The 15405-nt window shown below is 43.1% G+C and overlaps 1 protein-coding gene across 2 annotated transcripts; it reads right to left on the bottom strand.

Moving 5' to 3' along the window:
• Positions 1 to 387: 387 nt before the first annotated feature.
• Positions 388 to 13616, bottom strand: cdc42ep1a (CDC42 effector protein (Rho GTPase binding) 1a). Of its 2 annotated transcripts, XM_076760618.1 has the most exons (4): positions 13412 to 13616; positions 8180 to 8291; positions 4758 to 5759; positions 388 to 2136 (listed from the first exon to the last, which is right to left on the bottom strand). In XM_076760618.1, exons 3-4 carry the CDS (start codon positions 5227 to 5229, stop codon positions 1412 to 1414), a joined length of 1197 nt encoding a protein of 398 aa, XP_076616733.1. In that variant the 5' UTR covers positions 5230 to 5759; positions 8180 to 8291; positions 13412 to 13616; the 3' UTR covers positions 388 to 1411. The 2 variants fall into 2 exon arrangements, with proteins under 2 accessions (XP_076616733.1, XP_076616734.1); XM_076760619.1 differs by lacking the exon at positions 8180 to 8291.
• Between the last annotated feature and the right edge of the window lie 1789 nt (positions 13617 to 15405).

Here is a 15405-nt window from a genome sequence, read left to right as displayed (position 1 = left end):
CTTCAGTTACTGGTGTCCTACATTTCCCAAAATGCAAAGTGAGTGCTGGAAGGCAAGTCTCTTTGGTAAAAACAAACAAACATCTACACTATAAATTAATCCAAAACAGATTGCCAGTTGATGTTTGTGGTGTTTTTCCATAAGTCTACCCAATAATAGTATTCATGTGAGCTAATTAAGTATGAGGAAATTATTGCGTGAACCTTGAGACTTAACTGCAGTTTACTTTTCAGTTGTTAAAAGATAACCCATTCAAAGTCTACTGTTCACAGCAATTGGGGGTGAGCGTGATTCATGTCAGGGTCGACAGTTCCAACAGTTATTCCAACCACCTGTCAGGTCTGCCTCTAAACCTGAAAAACTGTGTCAATAAATGCATATTCAACCTAACTAAAAACATCTTTATTGTCAATTTATATCATCATAGTATATCATTGGTACTGACTGCAGCATATGGATGTGAATTGCACTATGTACTGCAGGTGCTCATACTGTAAGTACATATTTATAGGAGGTCAGTTGATATCTTCATGTACAGTTGTATAAAAAAACATATAAATGCCAATTCTTCTATAAAAGCAATACAGGAGTCAGACTTCATACTCAGAAAAGGTGCATGGAGTATCTATATAGAAGGTCTGCAGCGTAAAATGAGCATTTATATGGTTTAGGCTTTGGTTGCAACTGGCAAACACCGGTAATACTTGTCATATTCCCTCAGTCCATGCAGTTTAATAACTGAACTCTTTGTATTTCTCTGGTTAATTGAGGCCTGAGATTCCAGATCTCTTACCTCCCTTCCCTTTTTCGTTTCTTGGTAGTGTATTCCTGAGTGAAAAGTTGGCAAAAGACGGTAGTGTAGGTTGTAAAAAAAAGGTTGAAACAAGATTACATTTTTTTTTTAAATCCCCGCTTCCTCTCTGTGTTCTCATCAGTGACCAGGACTCACACCAAGAATCTTTTCCCTTCGTATATGAGGAAGTGTCTAAAGTATAAAGTGAATGACAGGCTTTGTAACTTCTATATTGAGTAATGTTGGTATTTTCTTTGAGACAATCTTAACAACATTCTCTGGCACATCCTCACTTTCTACGCTTCCTCTTTGTTTCAGGCCTTTTTCAGTCATGACGTTTTGGAAGCATTCTCCCTTTCCGTGCAGCATCAAGTCTTTCCCTCCTTTTAGGTACATTCAGCAACAGTTTTGCATCAAAACTGCACAACCTTAAAGCATTTTTGCATAAAAGTAAAGGATCCAATATTAAGGACACAGTTTCCATGGTCATCCTGTCAAAAGAGCCAGCCTCGTTGACCATAAAGATGTTTTCTATGACTGATTTGATTGGAGTAACAGGGAAATCAAACATCAGATGAAGATTTGTCTTAATGTCAAAACATCTCTGATTTGCTCAGGTCACACTTTGATTTCATCCTCGTCGTCCATGTAATTGTAGGACATATTCTTCTTGGACTGGCTGACCATCATCTCTGAATCTGCCACCTCCACCCTCCTCTGTCCCTTTAGGAAGGTGCCGCCATAGTGGCGTGCGAGCACATCTGTAGCGCTCTGGAACCTCTCACTCTCCATCCCCATCCCCAGCCTCACTCGTTCAGGAGACCCCATGACCACATCAGGCACTTTAACAGAAAGCCCAACTCCGTTCACCTCCATCATGCTAGACTCCTCCTCTTCCCATTCGGCCCCATGCGGGCTCTTCCTGCCCACGCAGTCCTCTCTCAGCAGGGAATCCACATATGAGATAGTAGCCGAGTCCATCTCTGATCCCTCATTGGTCAGCCAGCCTGCTGACCCTGCCTCCTCTCCCTCCCAGGCATGGCCATGATCCTCTGGGTGGCCACCGATCATGCTGAACACCTCGCTCATGAGGGAAGGGCCAAGGTCAAAGGTGAAGGTGTCCAGTGAGGTGAGGGAGGGGAGGGAGTCAGAGTAGGCGGTGGTGGAGGGTTTGGGGTTGGAGGTTACAATGGAGGTGGAGCACGTGGATAAGATGGCGTCGGTAGGGTCGGTCAGAGAGCCCCGGTGGATATTAGGGGAGCAGGAAGTTGGGAGGGAGATGGAAGGCTGCTGCCGCTCAGAGCGGGAGAGACGAGGCAGTGTCACAAAACCAGACTCCAGACCTAAGGAGATGACACAAACATCAAGACATGGAGATCAGGAGGAGGTTTGTCTGAGTGGTTTGTCTTATGTGCATATTCGGTGGCCTGTGTCATTGCAATTTTCAGTGAAGTATGAGGTACTGCCATGTGACATGAGTTTAGCGTAGTTTAGCATAAAGACAAACATCTAGCCTGGCTCTGTCCAAACGCCCTCCAGGAGACTGAAGGGTCAGATAGTGTGTTAATTAGTGATCTTTAAGTGTTTGTGTGTACAGAGGGAGACAAACAGCATAAAGAAACACCACAATCAGCTTTAGACAAGCAGCTGGCCAAAAGGAAATTCTGGCTGAAAGGCAGCAGCCTCCTCGAAGGATCAGACGCAAGCCCAAAGTTTTACTGGCACAGTCCAGTTGATACATGGTGCAATCCCCATCATGGTTCCTATCCCACAATTTCAACAGGGGGCAGTGTAAACCCATCTGAGAACATCCTGTCTGATGATGACAAGCCAACAAAGCCCGTCCCACAGAGTGCTGAGTTGTTCTGCTCTGTGAACAGTGCATCATCTGCCCGATCCTGTCAGATCACTTAACAAGTCTCACACTCACACACTGCTGTCTTCATGACCCAAACGGGTAAAATTACCACAGCACCTCTTAATGCCAGCCTTAAAGGGCCAAGAGTCTGGAGGTTTTTCATACCAACTAAAGAAAACAGTGTCTGATTTCACAGATTAACACACTTTAACCAGAGTAAGAATGACGTAATCAGTGGAACCAGTTTGTGGAGGACTGGCCGGCATGAAAACCTGCAGACTCTCCCATCCGTGTTTCAGAAAGAGTAATTACTGGGGAGTAACGTAGCTTCAGTTAGCACTACAAAAGTATGCAGTTTAAGATTTGAGATAAAAACATCAAAATGACACAAACTCATAGACTCATGACACACATAGATAGATTTGGTTGTTAACACTTACTGGATCACCCAAAATGTAATCATATTTCAAGGATTACACAGCTCATATGTTCTGATAACTTTCAGATCATTTCTAAGAATAGTCTGACATTTTGGGAAATACTCTAATTTAATTTCCTGGCAAGAGAGTGAGATGAGAAGATTGATGTCACTCATATTTGTATGTTGGATATGAAGCCAGAATACTGTTAGCTTAGCTTAGCATAAAAACTGGAGGCAGGGGGGAGCAGCAAGCTTGGGTCTGTCCAGTTATTCCAACCAGAAAGTCTAATAATTAAGACATTATATCTTGTTTGTTAAATCCATACAAAAACTGAAGCGTAAAAATTTGATGGGGACAGAGTCAGGCTAGCTGTTCCCGATGTTTATGCTAAGCTAAGCTAACAGTCTACTGACTGAATGGTATCAATCTTCCCATCTAGACATAAGCATATTTCCCATAATGTTGAACTGTTACTTTGACTGTCATATGTGATAAAATGCCCACAAACATTCCATTTACATTCAGCAAACGCTTCACACACACACACACACACACACACACACACACACACACACACAGGGGAGGTCAGACTGTGTGAGCCATGAGTGTGGTGTTAATGTGGGTCATTCAAACAGCCTCGCAGACAGCTTGTTGCCAGCTCTGTCTGGATCTCTGTGTGTTATCAGTGTGGAGGCTGCTGATAATGAGCCAAGGTGATTCATGAGGACATCTGGGGCAAATCTGTCTTGATTACTGGGTAGAACTGATGGTTGAGTTTCACTGAAAGCTCTACACATGGTTGCAACCTCTGCAGTTTCCAGTTAGCACTGGTTAATTCCTTTGGCCTTTGCCCATGTGTGTCACTTTGTTTAGCAACAATTTAAATGTATTAAATTGAAGGGAACATCTACCCTTAATCTTAGGGACCATTTTGGGATTTGGTGATGTACTCTTCTTAATCCTTGACAGTTGGGGCAAAAATAGATGACATGACATCATGCTGAGAAAACAGCGATGCAAAAGACTGATGGTGTTAGTCCCTCAGAATAAATGAGCAAATACTTGTAAAAGACGTACATTTTCACACAACCAGAAGCCTCAATAGACCATTCACAATGTATCCTGTGTCAAACAGTAAGGTTGTTTTGCTAACACTGTGATCCCCATCTACAAATACTGAGTGCCACAAGTTTAGGCACTAATGGCCTAAAGGCACTAGCTGGTTGACTTAAACTTAACTGATTTTTTGGACACTTGGAGGAAAGCTGTGAAAGCCTATTAAAGCTGATATGGCAAAGCTGTTAACACATCCAGCAGACAGAGAACAACGTTAGTATTCATCTGGCCACCTGACGAATCAAAGTCCAACATTCAATCTACATTTAGCCCCATTTTGGTCTCCACCAACCCCTGAGAGAGGCTAAATGCAACACTATATTTACCAGTTAGTCATTGGGTGTGCAGGTGGCATACAGTGTATCTGAGCTTTATTTCTCACTATCACTGTCTGCTGCATGTGGAAATGAGAGTGAACCAAACAGTAAAGTTAAGGCTGCAAAACCGAAACAATTCACTTAAAGTTGAGTGATAATTCTCTGTGGGTTCATCACTACACGCATCTACTTTCACACACACCCACAGTCGATTATGGCAGCTTTAAGACAAAAAAAACCACCATATTCACCATAAGAGCTTTTCTTGTCCTCTGGCGTGGTTTGACAACTGGGGAAGAGCAATTTGGTGGTGGGACTTCCATTAGGCATATCCACATCCAGCCTGGGAAGGGAGATGGCGTTCTTGATGATGGGAGAAACAGCGGGAGGTGGCGGCGACAGATCCTTGGATCCTTCTCTGGGTCGACTGTCAGAGCCCCTCCTGATTTGACGGAGCGTCCTGGAGAAGAAAGCTCCGATCTTGTTGTCAGGGGTGGAGGTAGAATCCGCTTCCCCATTGTTCCCATTGGCTGTGCCGCCGTGGTTGCTGAGGAAGGAGGTGTCCCCAAACACATCGCCGCCACGGCCCACATGCATGGTGTGGCGGAAGTCACCCAGAGGAGGGCTGATCATGTCCACTGTAAGGTCGCCTTTGAAGCGGCGCTTGCTGTGGGAGTGTGAGACCAGACCTTTTAGGCTTGACAGCTTCTCCTGAAGATTCATGGTCAAAAGAGGTGACTGAATATTTCTTGAAAACCAGCCAGAAATAACGTCTGAAATGGCCTTTAATCCCGCTGAATGACAAACCTGAACTGGCAAAGTTCAACTTTTCTCCTCTTAGATTTATGCCAAAATCACTCACAGTTCAGCAGGCCAAAGTATGGGCTTAAAAAACAGCCCTGAAAGATTATTCCAAGATCTTGAAACCGTGTAATTTCTAAGGCTGAAAAGTTAAACTCCAGGTCTGCAGCGCCAAATGGTTCACTGGAATATTAGCTCTGTTTATCATGTGCAGGCCAAACTCTGTCCCACTGTTTGTAGCTCGTTGTCATGCATAGCTGGCTGAATTAAACGGACATAAATTGAGGAGAACACTGTGCAGTTGTGTTCCTGGAAGCAGCCCGGCCAGTTGGAGTGTGGTCAGGTCGCCTGGTTTCCCCTGCTTGCCTTAGGCTTTGGCTTTTGTCGACATCAGCTCAGAAATAGGTCTGAGTCCAGCTGCAAACGGCTCTGCGGTCGCACCATGGAACCATCTATCGAGAGTAAAAACAGGGAAAAAACATCTATCTTTAAAACGTAGACAGGGATGTATTTGATTTTGAGGGATGTTGAGAGACATGGATGACATTTGCAGTTTGTTTTGTGGGAGTGGAGATTCTGTGAGCGACCACTGTGCTTTCCTTTTCTGAATGCTATATGTCGTTGTAAAGTAACCTCACTGTATTTTGTCTTTCTGCAGGTTTTTAGGATTCCGCGTTCCAAAGGTCCGCTGGTCTGGAACCTTCTAAATTTAGACCACAGTCCCTGCTCTGTGCAACAAACCAAAGTCTGCCTCTTATCCATAAAATGGGTGCACTTTCAGGGAATTCTTGCTTCCATTTTGTCCTGCTTTGTCTGGCATGAAGGTTACACAAAGTTCATTTTACATTTCACTGAAAAGGCTAGACACGCTTTTAAAGCTGAGCAGCAGCCCTTCTTCAACAGGCTTACATTTGTTTATAAACAGGCAAAGTATGCCTGGCAAGATAGGAAGGGATACTGACAATTCCTGATAAGAAAAGCACTGCTGCTACTTAGCTGCACTGCTCAACGGGGCCCCGACACACAGTGACGGTTAGAAAACTGAGAAATGGAACACATTAATTCATTTATAGTGAAATGTGAAAGGAAATATAAAATTTGGACTTTTCTTGGTTGGGAAAAAGAGAAGAAAAAGCCCTTTCATTTCTTCCCCTTTGCCTCCAATATGCTGATGGAAAAAATCTGACTTTTCTATTCATCCTTAACTGATTCACTTTATAAGTTTCCTATTTTTCGGTTTTAGCGCAAGTCATTTATCTAGTCCCTGTTTTCCTCATGCAACTATTTACTATTTATTTACATTTTTCATTGTCTTCGAATGTGTCAATGAACTGAGCAGCTAGCTAGCTAATTTCACTCAAAGCTATACCCGTCGAGCACAAGCCTTTTCAGCTACCTACTTAGCTGAAGCTAACATTCGTGCAGGTGATGTTAAACAGCCATATACTTAACTCTTCTGTAACATTACTGTACACACTCTTGTAACAGTAGCCAAAACATTTTGGCTAATGCTAACGAGCTAGGCTAGCTGATGTAAATTAGCATCCTCAGACACCATATTTCTGTCTCAACATTAGCTGCAGCTTCTCTTTTTTTTTTTTTTTTTTTTTTTTTAATGAAATGATTGGAGGTTAAAGAAAATGTGTAAAGCATTATATTTGTTTTTACGCTGTTTTAATTATTAATTCATGTATTTGGTTATATTTTTGACTTGACTGACAGCCTTACTGCCTTTCATCAGTTTTGGAGCTCCATACCTCCATAAGTCTATATGTCTGTAATGAACGCAGACAAAAAATTGGCTTTTTCTCATGTGTTGTTCTTTGCCAGCAGAGTAATGGATATCCAATTCTAAAATATTTTGATAGCATAAGGCAGCCCTGACAAGGACCTCTGGTTCTCTTTAAAAGCTTTCCACTGCAGCAGCTAAATGTCGGCGGGCCTCCCACGCATGCACGGCCCCGTCTGGCTTCATTAATGATCTGCTATGGTTCAAGAGCTGGGGATTGCGTCAGGTCCAAGGCAGCCCCTCTAATTTGCAGCTGACCGCAGTCCCAGGCCCTCCGCTCCACTTCCCCTGACTGGCGTTTTAAGAGGGGCATGTGGGAGCAGAGAGGGAGGAAGCACGCCACATACCAGCACTGAGCAGAGCCATATCAAGGCTCACAAAAGGACGCCAGAGACCAGTATACAAAGGTGTGATGTTGAATCTAATACGGCGTGAGCCTGCAGGGACCTTGTGCACGTTCCCATGAACCACAGTGAAGCGACGGGCCACCTCTCTGATTACAGGTCCCCAGTGGTGGTGGTGACCAGTGGTCAGAGACAAAATGGCACTGTGTGCTTCCCAATAAGGGCAAAGGTTTGTCTTGCTAGGTTTAACAAGAAAAACCTCAGTCTAATTGATAACCTACAGTATTACAGGAATACACTCAGGGCCATTAATTTCTCTGGCTGTGTGCTTACGGAAAGCTCTGGTGTTTTGTCTTTGCCTGTAATCCCGTTAAAGACCTTTGACCACAGCTCTGAGGGGGTCGCTCCCCCCGAAACCTCTTATGTATCTCGACCCTCCGGGCAAAGCTCATTTTATCTGCACATACGCTTCTATGTTAGTGAACTCTCCTTCCCTCCTCTCTGTGATCCTGCTTTGCACTTGATGCTCTCTTGTCTGAGTCACACAAATACAGCAGCCAGCACCCTCAGGCGTCACATAAAATGGCCTGAAAAGCAACACAAGGACAAAAGCTCCAATATTTTGAGTCTTTAAAAGGTAATAAGTTTAATGCTATAATCCCAGTAGCATCTTGCCTGCCTGCGAATTGGATATCATAAAAGAATAGAGGACCTCTCGACAGGAGGGACTTGGACGTACCCTGGATTATCCTCTAATCCCTCATCCTCTCCGTTACCCCCAGTAGGGCGTCTCTTTTTGGGCAAGGCCGGACTGCTACCACCCTGGTCAGCTGCTCCGCTGGCTCTGATTCCTGACAGAGGAGAAATACAATACAGAATGAGTTTGACAGACGGAGGGAGTCAATTGAAACTGGAGCAAGACAAGGTGGTAAGTGATAGAAGGAAGTAGGGGATGAAAAAATTAAGTTTCATTTTCTCAAAAAGGAGTGAAGGGGGAGGATGGCAAATGGGAGCAGAAATACAGATGATGGAATGGATGCTGAGAGAAAAGAGACAAAGAGGAAAGGTCAGATGAGGAGAGGATGATAGGATGAGAAACAAAAAGAAAAAATACTCTTTTTACTGTTTTGCTGACACCATAACTTTTCCTCTTGGACCATCATCAGCTGCACATTTTCACTTGTGCAGTAATTTGGTTTATGACCAAATCCCTGCAAAGCCAATAACATTCCTATCAGCCTCAAATATTTTATAAAAATTAGCAAATGCCAGCGTGCTAACACCTAAAAGGAAAGATGGTGAACGTGGTAAACATTACACCTGAATAACATCAGCACGTTAGCATTGTCAATGTGAGCATGTTAGCATGCTGGCATTAGCATTTAACTTAAAGCACTGCATAAATCTGCAGCATGGTGGCAGACCTAGTCCGGTTTTTATGTCTTTTGTCTTGTTGGGACTTTTGTCACCTGTCAGTTTAATCACATTTGATGCTTTTTTTCCTAACTTTCTCTTTTTAAAAGTTTTCATGACTTTAAGAAAACATCATTCTTGCAGTATCAGCAGTGTAATCACTGAAGCCTGACAGTGGTCGTAAGCTCTTCATCAACAGCGCACCAACAGATATCTCCAAAAGCGCTGAGAGATAACTGTATGAAGTCTTGCAACAAGGCATCAGTTGGCCAGACTCGCTCAGTGTTCGTGGGAGAACTCTTTTCTGTTACAGCCCCAGTCTGTGATAAAACAAGAGCATTTCTGCATTAAAACTTCTGCTCAGTTCATCTTTCTGCTGCAGCTTTTTAGTTGCTTTCTTTGGGCAACTCACCATTCAGGGGATTTCGGTGCATTCATACATCACAGACAGGCTCAATAAAACATTTCCATGTCACTATGTACAGTATTTGCTTGAGGTGGCTTTGCTGGATAGAAACCAGAGTAACCACAGCCTAATAGGAGCCGTGTGTTTTGTGTGTTGTGTGTGTGTGTGTGTGTATGAACACATTCCTGAGCAGAGCATCGGTCGGTGGAGTCTTTCTCTCGATTACGACCATCAAACCCTTCTTCTCAAGCGCTGATTGAAACCACGTTTTGGTCTAAAACTTTTTTTTAATTCTTTCATTCTTCTCCTTTTCTCCTCACTTTTTCTTTCTCTTTTTCTCTCGGTTCTTTTCCTTTTCTTTCTCCTCCATTCTCAGCTTCTTTCTTTTCTTCTCTTTAATTGTCTCCTTTTATCTCCTCTTGTTTCCTTTCCCTCTCCCTTTTCACTCTTTCTGAATCTTTTCCTCACGTTGTTGATTCCTTTCTTTCTTTTTTCCATCTTCTTTTTCTGTCGCTGTGTTTTTTTCTCTTTAATTGCTCTCTTCCTCTTTCCCTTCCATTTCTTTTCTTTCTTTTTCTCTTTCTCTTTGAGTATCTCCATTGACTTAGGAAGGCTGAAACAGCTGTTGGGCCCACACAAGACACACACACACACACACACACACACACACACACACACACACACACACACACACACACACACACATTAATCTCTATTCCTGATGACTTAAACTCAAAATGTTTCCTCTGTTATGTTTTGTCTTGAGTAAAATCAGTGATGGACTGAGTGTTTCGTTATGGGTCTTCCCCTCCCTTCCCTCTCCCTCTCTTCTCATGTCCTTCACTCACTAACCCCGCTAACCAGGTGAACAAACATACAAGATAAGGCCACATTTTTTAGGCTCACCCTTTGACTTTCAATTACGTTCCTATTTTCACCGTCCGTGCTCAGTCTGAATCCAAGCAAAACACGGCTACACTTCCTCCTCAGCCAAGAAAACATTTTCATGCTTCAGCAAACATCCATACTCTTTGCGGCTCCCTGCTTCCTGCATCTGCTGGAACTGGCGGTCCCAGTTTGCCCTCTTTGTTGCCTTTCAGTTTATATCTCTTCTGTGCTCATACTTTAACTCGCTTCTTCTCGTCTCTCTTTCTTCTGTTCACGCGTGCACGCGTGATATTTGCCGTATTTCGAAGGTCAGGTCAGTTTACCTGAGAGCACACATAGACACTGCAGCCACACTGAAGCGTGCACGTGCAGTTTTATCATATTACATACACACCATATTAGTTACATTGTTTCTATAGGAACAAGAAACTGAAACTGCAGTACTGGAATGCCAACGATAATTTGAATCATTTTTAATAAGATAATAATTAAGATAATTTAGAAACTGTGTCAGCATTACATAGTTTGTCCACCAGAGAGCAGTGATATGTATATATATCCCCACAAAGAAATAGTTTGACATTTTGCAAAATATACTTAATTTCTCTCTTGCTGGGAGTTGATGAGAAGAAAGAACCACTCTCATATCTGAACAATACATGAGTCTCGAGCCAGCAGCTGGTTAGCTTAGCACAAAGACAGGAAACAGGGTTTAATGGGTAATTAATGAGTTTTGGAGGTGTCTGCAGGACAATATATGCTCAAATATTTCATTAGAGGTGATGTAGACAGATTTTGTTCCCTTTGGACAGAGCCAGGCTAGCTGTTTCCCCCTGTTTCTAGCCTTTATGCTAAGCTAACCATCTCCTGGCTGTAGCTTCATATCTATAGTATATGACAGTGATTTTGATCTTATCTAACTCTTAGCAAGAAAGTCAATAACTGCCCCATCAGTTTCCCCAATGTGTTGAACTCTTGCTTCAAACAAATTCAAGTGATCCTTGTCAAAAACTGTGTATTGCTGTTGTATTCTTTTAAACTCTCAAATATTGATAGAAGTATTAATATCAGTCTAAAAAAACAAGTGTCTGTTGGGCTCTGATAAAGATCAATTAATCCACAAGTCTCTGATGGTTCTTCGTGTTGAGTTTTTTGCATTAGTCGTTAAGTAACGATAAGCGGTTGGCATTATGTCCAAAGTTAAAAAAGAAAAAAAAAGAGACCAACAATTAAGTTTAAATTTTGCTCTTGCATAAAAGCACTTAGCTACTTCCACTCAACATGTCGCCTTGGACTCACTGATATTGTTCTTATCACTTTCACAGACAGCACAAAACATTGCAAGTTTCATATTAAGGCTCCACACTGTTCAGTTTCAGGGGGAGAGGTGGAGACTTGCCAGAACTGGAGAAACTTTACAATCATCCACATCAATCATCATCTGAAAAGTTCGCATGTAGTCAATGTTTGGACAGCAGCCAATCAGCAAACAGACTTCAGCCTAACCCTGTTTTTCCGACTAAAAAAATGACTGTGGCTTGGTCAAAAAATGTCCTCTTTTTACTCGCACTATCCAGTGAAATCTACTATCTGCAGTTAGTTTTAAAGCTATGACATGTAGTTGAGAGACCGAGAGTTTGCCCACATTTCCCTGCCTTGTTGTTAGATGAGCGAGTTGTGACCATTTGGTGACGACAGACCATGATGGAGCAGTTTTCCCATCTTCATGTGTGGTAAAAAAAAAAAAAGAAAGAAAAAAACCCTGCGGTGTGAAAACAAATACAGCAGCCAGATTCAGAGTTCGCACCTCTGCTACTGACCCTTTCCTGGTTGGTTGCGTCAATGACACCCAAAGGTCACAAAGGGCCCCCTTTAAAGGAATGTAGAACTCAGGTAAAAAAGAAAAAAAAAGATGAGGAATTGACTGTAAAACCCACAGGGAAGGTCTGTACCCATTTACTTAACCAAATGCTTTGAGAGGTACCGTATCATTAGTGTAAATCACATGAGGGGGATGTACAGGAAACATATTACATGCATGTGTTAATCATCTGCTGCCGGCTGAGCTGAGCGCATACAGGAGGCCGATGTAGAAATATCAAAGCGTGTACTCAGGGTCTCCCGAGAGGATGCCTACTCTGGGCAGACTAACTGGGGGAAATATGGCTCCGGTTAGACCTGAAACAGTGAAACACTGTGCAGATCCACAATTGGATTTTGTGTTATTATCACTGAAGCAAGCTGGCTTTTCATTGATCACCAACGCTCATGTTTGTTTATTGTCAGGCCAACGTGCTCTTCAATCAATGAAGAGCACGTTGTGTGTCAGTGTGTGTGTGTGTGTGGCATTTCACATGGTGGCCTCCCTCGTGGCTTGCTGGCAGGTTGTAGGGGTCAGAAGGCCACTGCCCCCAGCTTCTAATCAGTCCAACCATGCAGCCTGTTTGTCTCCATAATTAAAACACCTCAAGGGCACCAACTTCAACTTCACCATGCCATGTTACATCAAATCAGCGTACATCTCGGTAACGTGTATGAAAATGATTAGGTTATGTCATGTAACTGTAATTACAAGGCAGAGCGATAAGAAATCAGAGCAGGAGCAGTTTGTGCTGACCAAGGCTGCAGTGGGGAAATCGTAATGATACACTGCTGCCGAATATAAATATGTTATGGAGAGGATTGAGTTTCATGTCAGACATCTGAGAGAAGGCTCTCACAACACTACAACAACTTACCCACCAGCGTTGAACAGCAGGACCGTTAACACCATGTCTGATAACAGCTGGGTTTCACTCAACATTTTTACAAGACTTGATGGAATGACCTTATCTGAAAGTAACCCTGAATTGTTTGCTTTCTTTTCTCTTGTTTCTCTCCACTGAGCTATTAGTTCATCTATGCTTTTAGTAGGAGAAAAACATTACTGCTGATTAATGTCATGATATGCAGCTTATAGCTAAATCAACAGGTAACTGATAAGCTCTTTTATAAAGTTATTCCCTGTCCAAACAGGAGCCGCAGAAAATCAAAGGAACACTTAAAGGAATGTTACAGAAATGTGATATGAATGTTATACTCAATATGCACCAAAGATGCATTATACATACTCTGTACTTATTGCAAACACACTGTCAGCTCTCTATATGAATGCTACATCAAATAAAAGTCACTATGAACTTCTCACTGAGCATTACAGACTCATTGTGAGTCTTTCTGAGCAACGTTACAGTGACTAAACGTTAAAATTGAATGCACACTCACCAAAGGCAACTGCGACACGAAGAAATGGAGACTTCTGGGCTCCGATGTAATTATTTTTCCATTGGGAACGCACTACAGGCTGCTGAGGTCCGAGCGAGCCGGTTGTGCAGCCGGACTGTGCCGCGGGTGCGTCGGGTGTGAGGAGCGGCGCAGCGCGGAGGCTGGGGGAAGGGGCGGGATCAAAAAAACCCACCAGTAACACCATCAGAGGGCCACACTGAGAGCTCCCACGCGGTGCCTCACCTCAGCGACATGACAACTGGCTCGTCAACACGCGTTCAAGGCGCAAGTAAACATGTGGAGACGACAGGCGGTGTGACATGAGCGTCACATCAAACGAGCCACCTCTGTTGACGTTTGGAGAAACACATTTAGAGGTGACATAAGCTCCATGTTTTTCAGAGTGAAGAAGTCTGTCAAGTGCTAATCATCAGACTGTATCAGCGGAGTATCTGGTGACATTTAGCTGCAGGGAAGAACATTATTATGAAATTGTTTCACAGTGACTCAGTTTGACTTAATGTACAGTAACTAACCGCATGTTAATGTGTATTTAAAGATGAATCTAACAATGACTCTGACCTTCTCTGAGGCTTTTACTGTGTGTGCTTCAAACTAACACGCTTTTTAAGGCAATAGTTTGACATACTGGCAAATATGCTTTTTCTTTTTAGACAAAAACATTGATGCCTCTCTCATGTCTGTACTGTTATGAAGCTATACCTAGAAAATGCTTAGCTTAGCTTACCGTATCTTATCTTGCTCTTAAAAATCCACATTTTCCTCACATCAGAGACTGAAAACTGCACAACGGGCAGTTCTGCATGTTGTCATGTAACTGTTTGAGCTGGAATCCCCTGAAATCCTGAAGAAATGACATCAGTCTGCTCGTGTTGTGATGTGGTGATTCAACTAAAGGAAACAAGATCAAGAGTTGAGCGGTGTGAGTCATGGGACAAATGGTTTTCTAACTCCTGTTTATGATACGGTTTGCATTTTGCTCTCAAGTATCCCAACATGAAGCAAACACAGTGAACAATACATTGATTTTCCTCTATTGCAGATCCACTTTGAGGCTTGTGATGAGGTAAATAGAGATTTACATCAGTAGGTTCCACTTTAAGCTTCAGTTACATTAACTGAATACTGCAAAATTTCATCCAACACTCAGTGAACAGCAGCCGCCAGAGGTGCAGCCCCATAAAGCGCACATGCCAGTGGTCCCATGCTGACCTGTCCAACAGGAAACAGAGCCTTATCAACAGGAACAGAAGCATCCTCACCCCCTCCTCAAAGGCTTCTAGCAGGCCCGTCTGTCGTTAAAGCTCCGAGGTGGCCTGCAAGTTTGCAAGCATGCACCGTGAGCAATCGCACCACAGCCACATGCTACCCCACAGGACTTCCCTGCTGCCCCTACAACCCTGCAACAACACACACACACAAACACACACACTTACGAGGTCACACGTAGGCAGGCGGAAGTAAACGCAATCGCACACAATCGGGAAAACCACCATCCTTTACTGTTTCAGACAACACCCTTCCTCATCTCACAAGACATAAGTTCTCTGTTTACTCACGCGGTAAAAGATTTTCTCAAAGAAATATTGTGCTGGGGGGTTTAAATATACACTTATTGCATTCTCACACATCCATCCTTTTTTCTCCAGGCTGTTTCACAATAAATCCAGTGTACCTTCCCTCATGAGCAGTGTCTCACATGGGTTGGCCTTTGATGAAACTTTGGGGAACGTGCTGTTTGTCTGCTTTGGCATGTTCAAAGTGACTGTGTGGTTGCTTGTCACCGATTGGTCCAGGGTGCCTGCATGCATCTTCTGGGATGAGGTTTGCCTGTCAGCCAATCAGGCTCCACCTTTTCTTGAGGACAGTAGGTTCAATTGTGTTCAGTATGACTCATTTAATTGTTTAATCAACCTTATCCTTAGAGCAACAGGTGATTCATAGTTTATTTTGTGACAAAGGGGGTGAATGTC

The sequence above is a fragment of the Chaetodon auriga genome, chromosome 20, assembly GCF_051107435.1.
Source record: "Chaetodon auriga isolate fChaAug3 chromosome 20, fChaAug3.hap1, whole genome shotgun sequence".
NCBI lineage: Eukaryota > Metazoa > Chordata > Actinopteri > Chaetodontiformes > Chaetodontidae > Chaetodon > Chaetodon auriga.
This window is presented reverse-complemented; position numbering and strand designations above follow the sequence as displayed.

Coding starts and splice junctions, on each gene's coding strand:
- cdc42ep1a (XM_076760618.1), bottom strand. CDS start 5,229: ATGAATCTTCAGGAGAAGCTGTCAAGCCTAAAAGGTCTGGTCTCACAC. Junction 2,137..4,757: donor GGACAAGAAAAGCTCTTATG/GTGAATATGGTG, acceptor TCATCTCCTTAG/GTCTGGAGTCTGGTTTTGTG.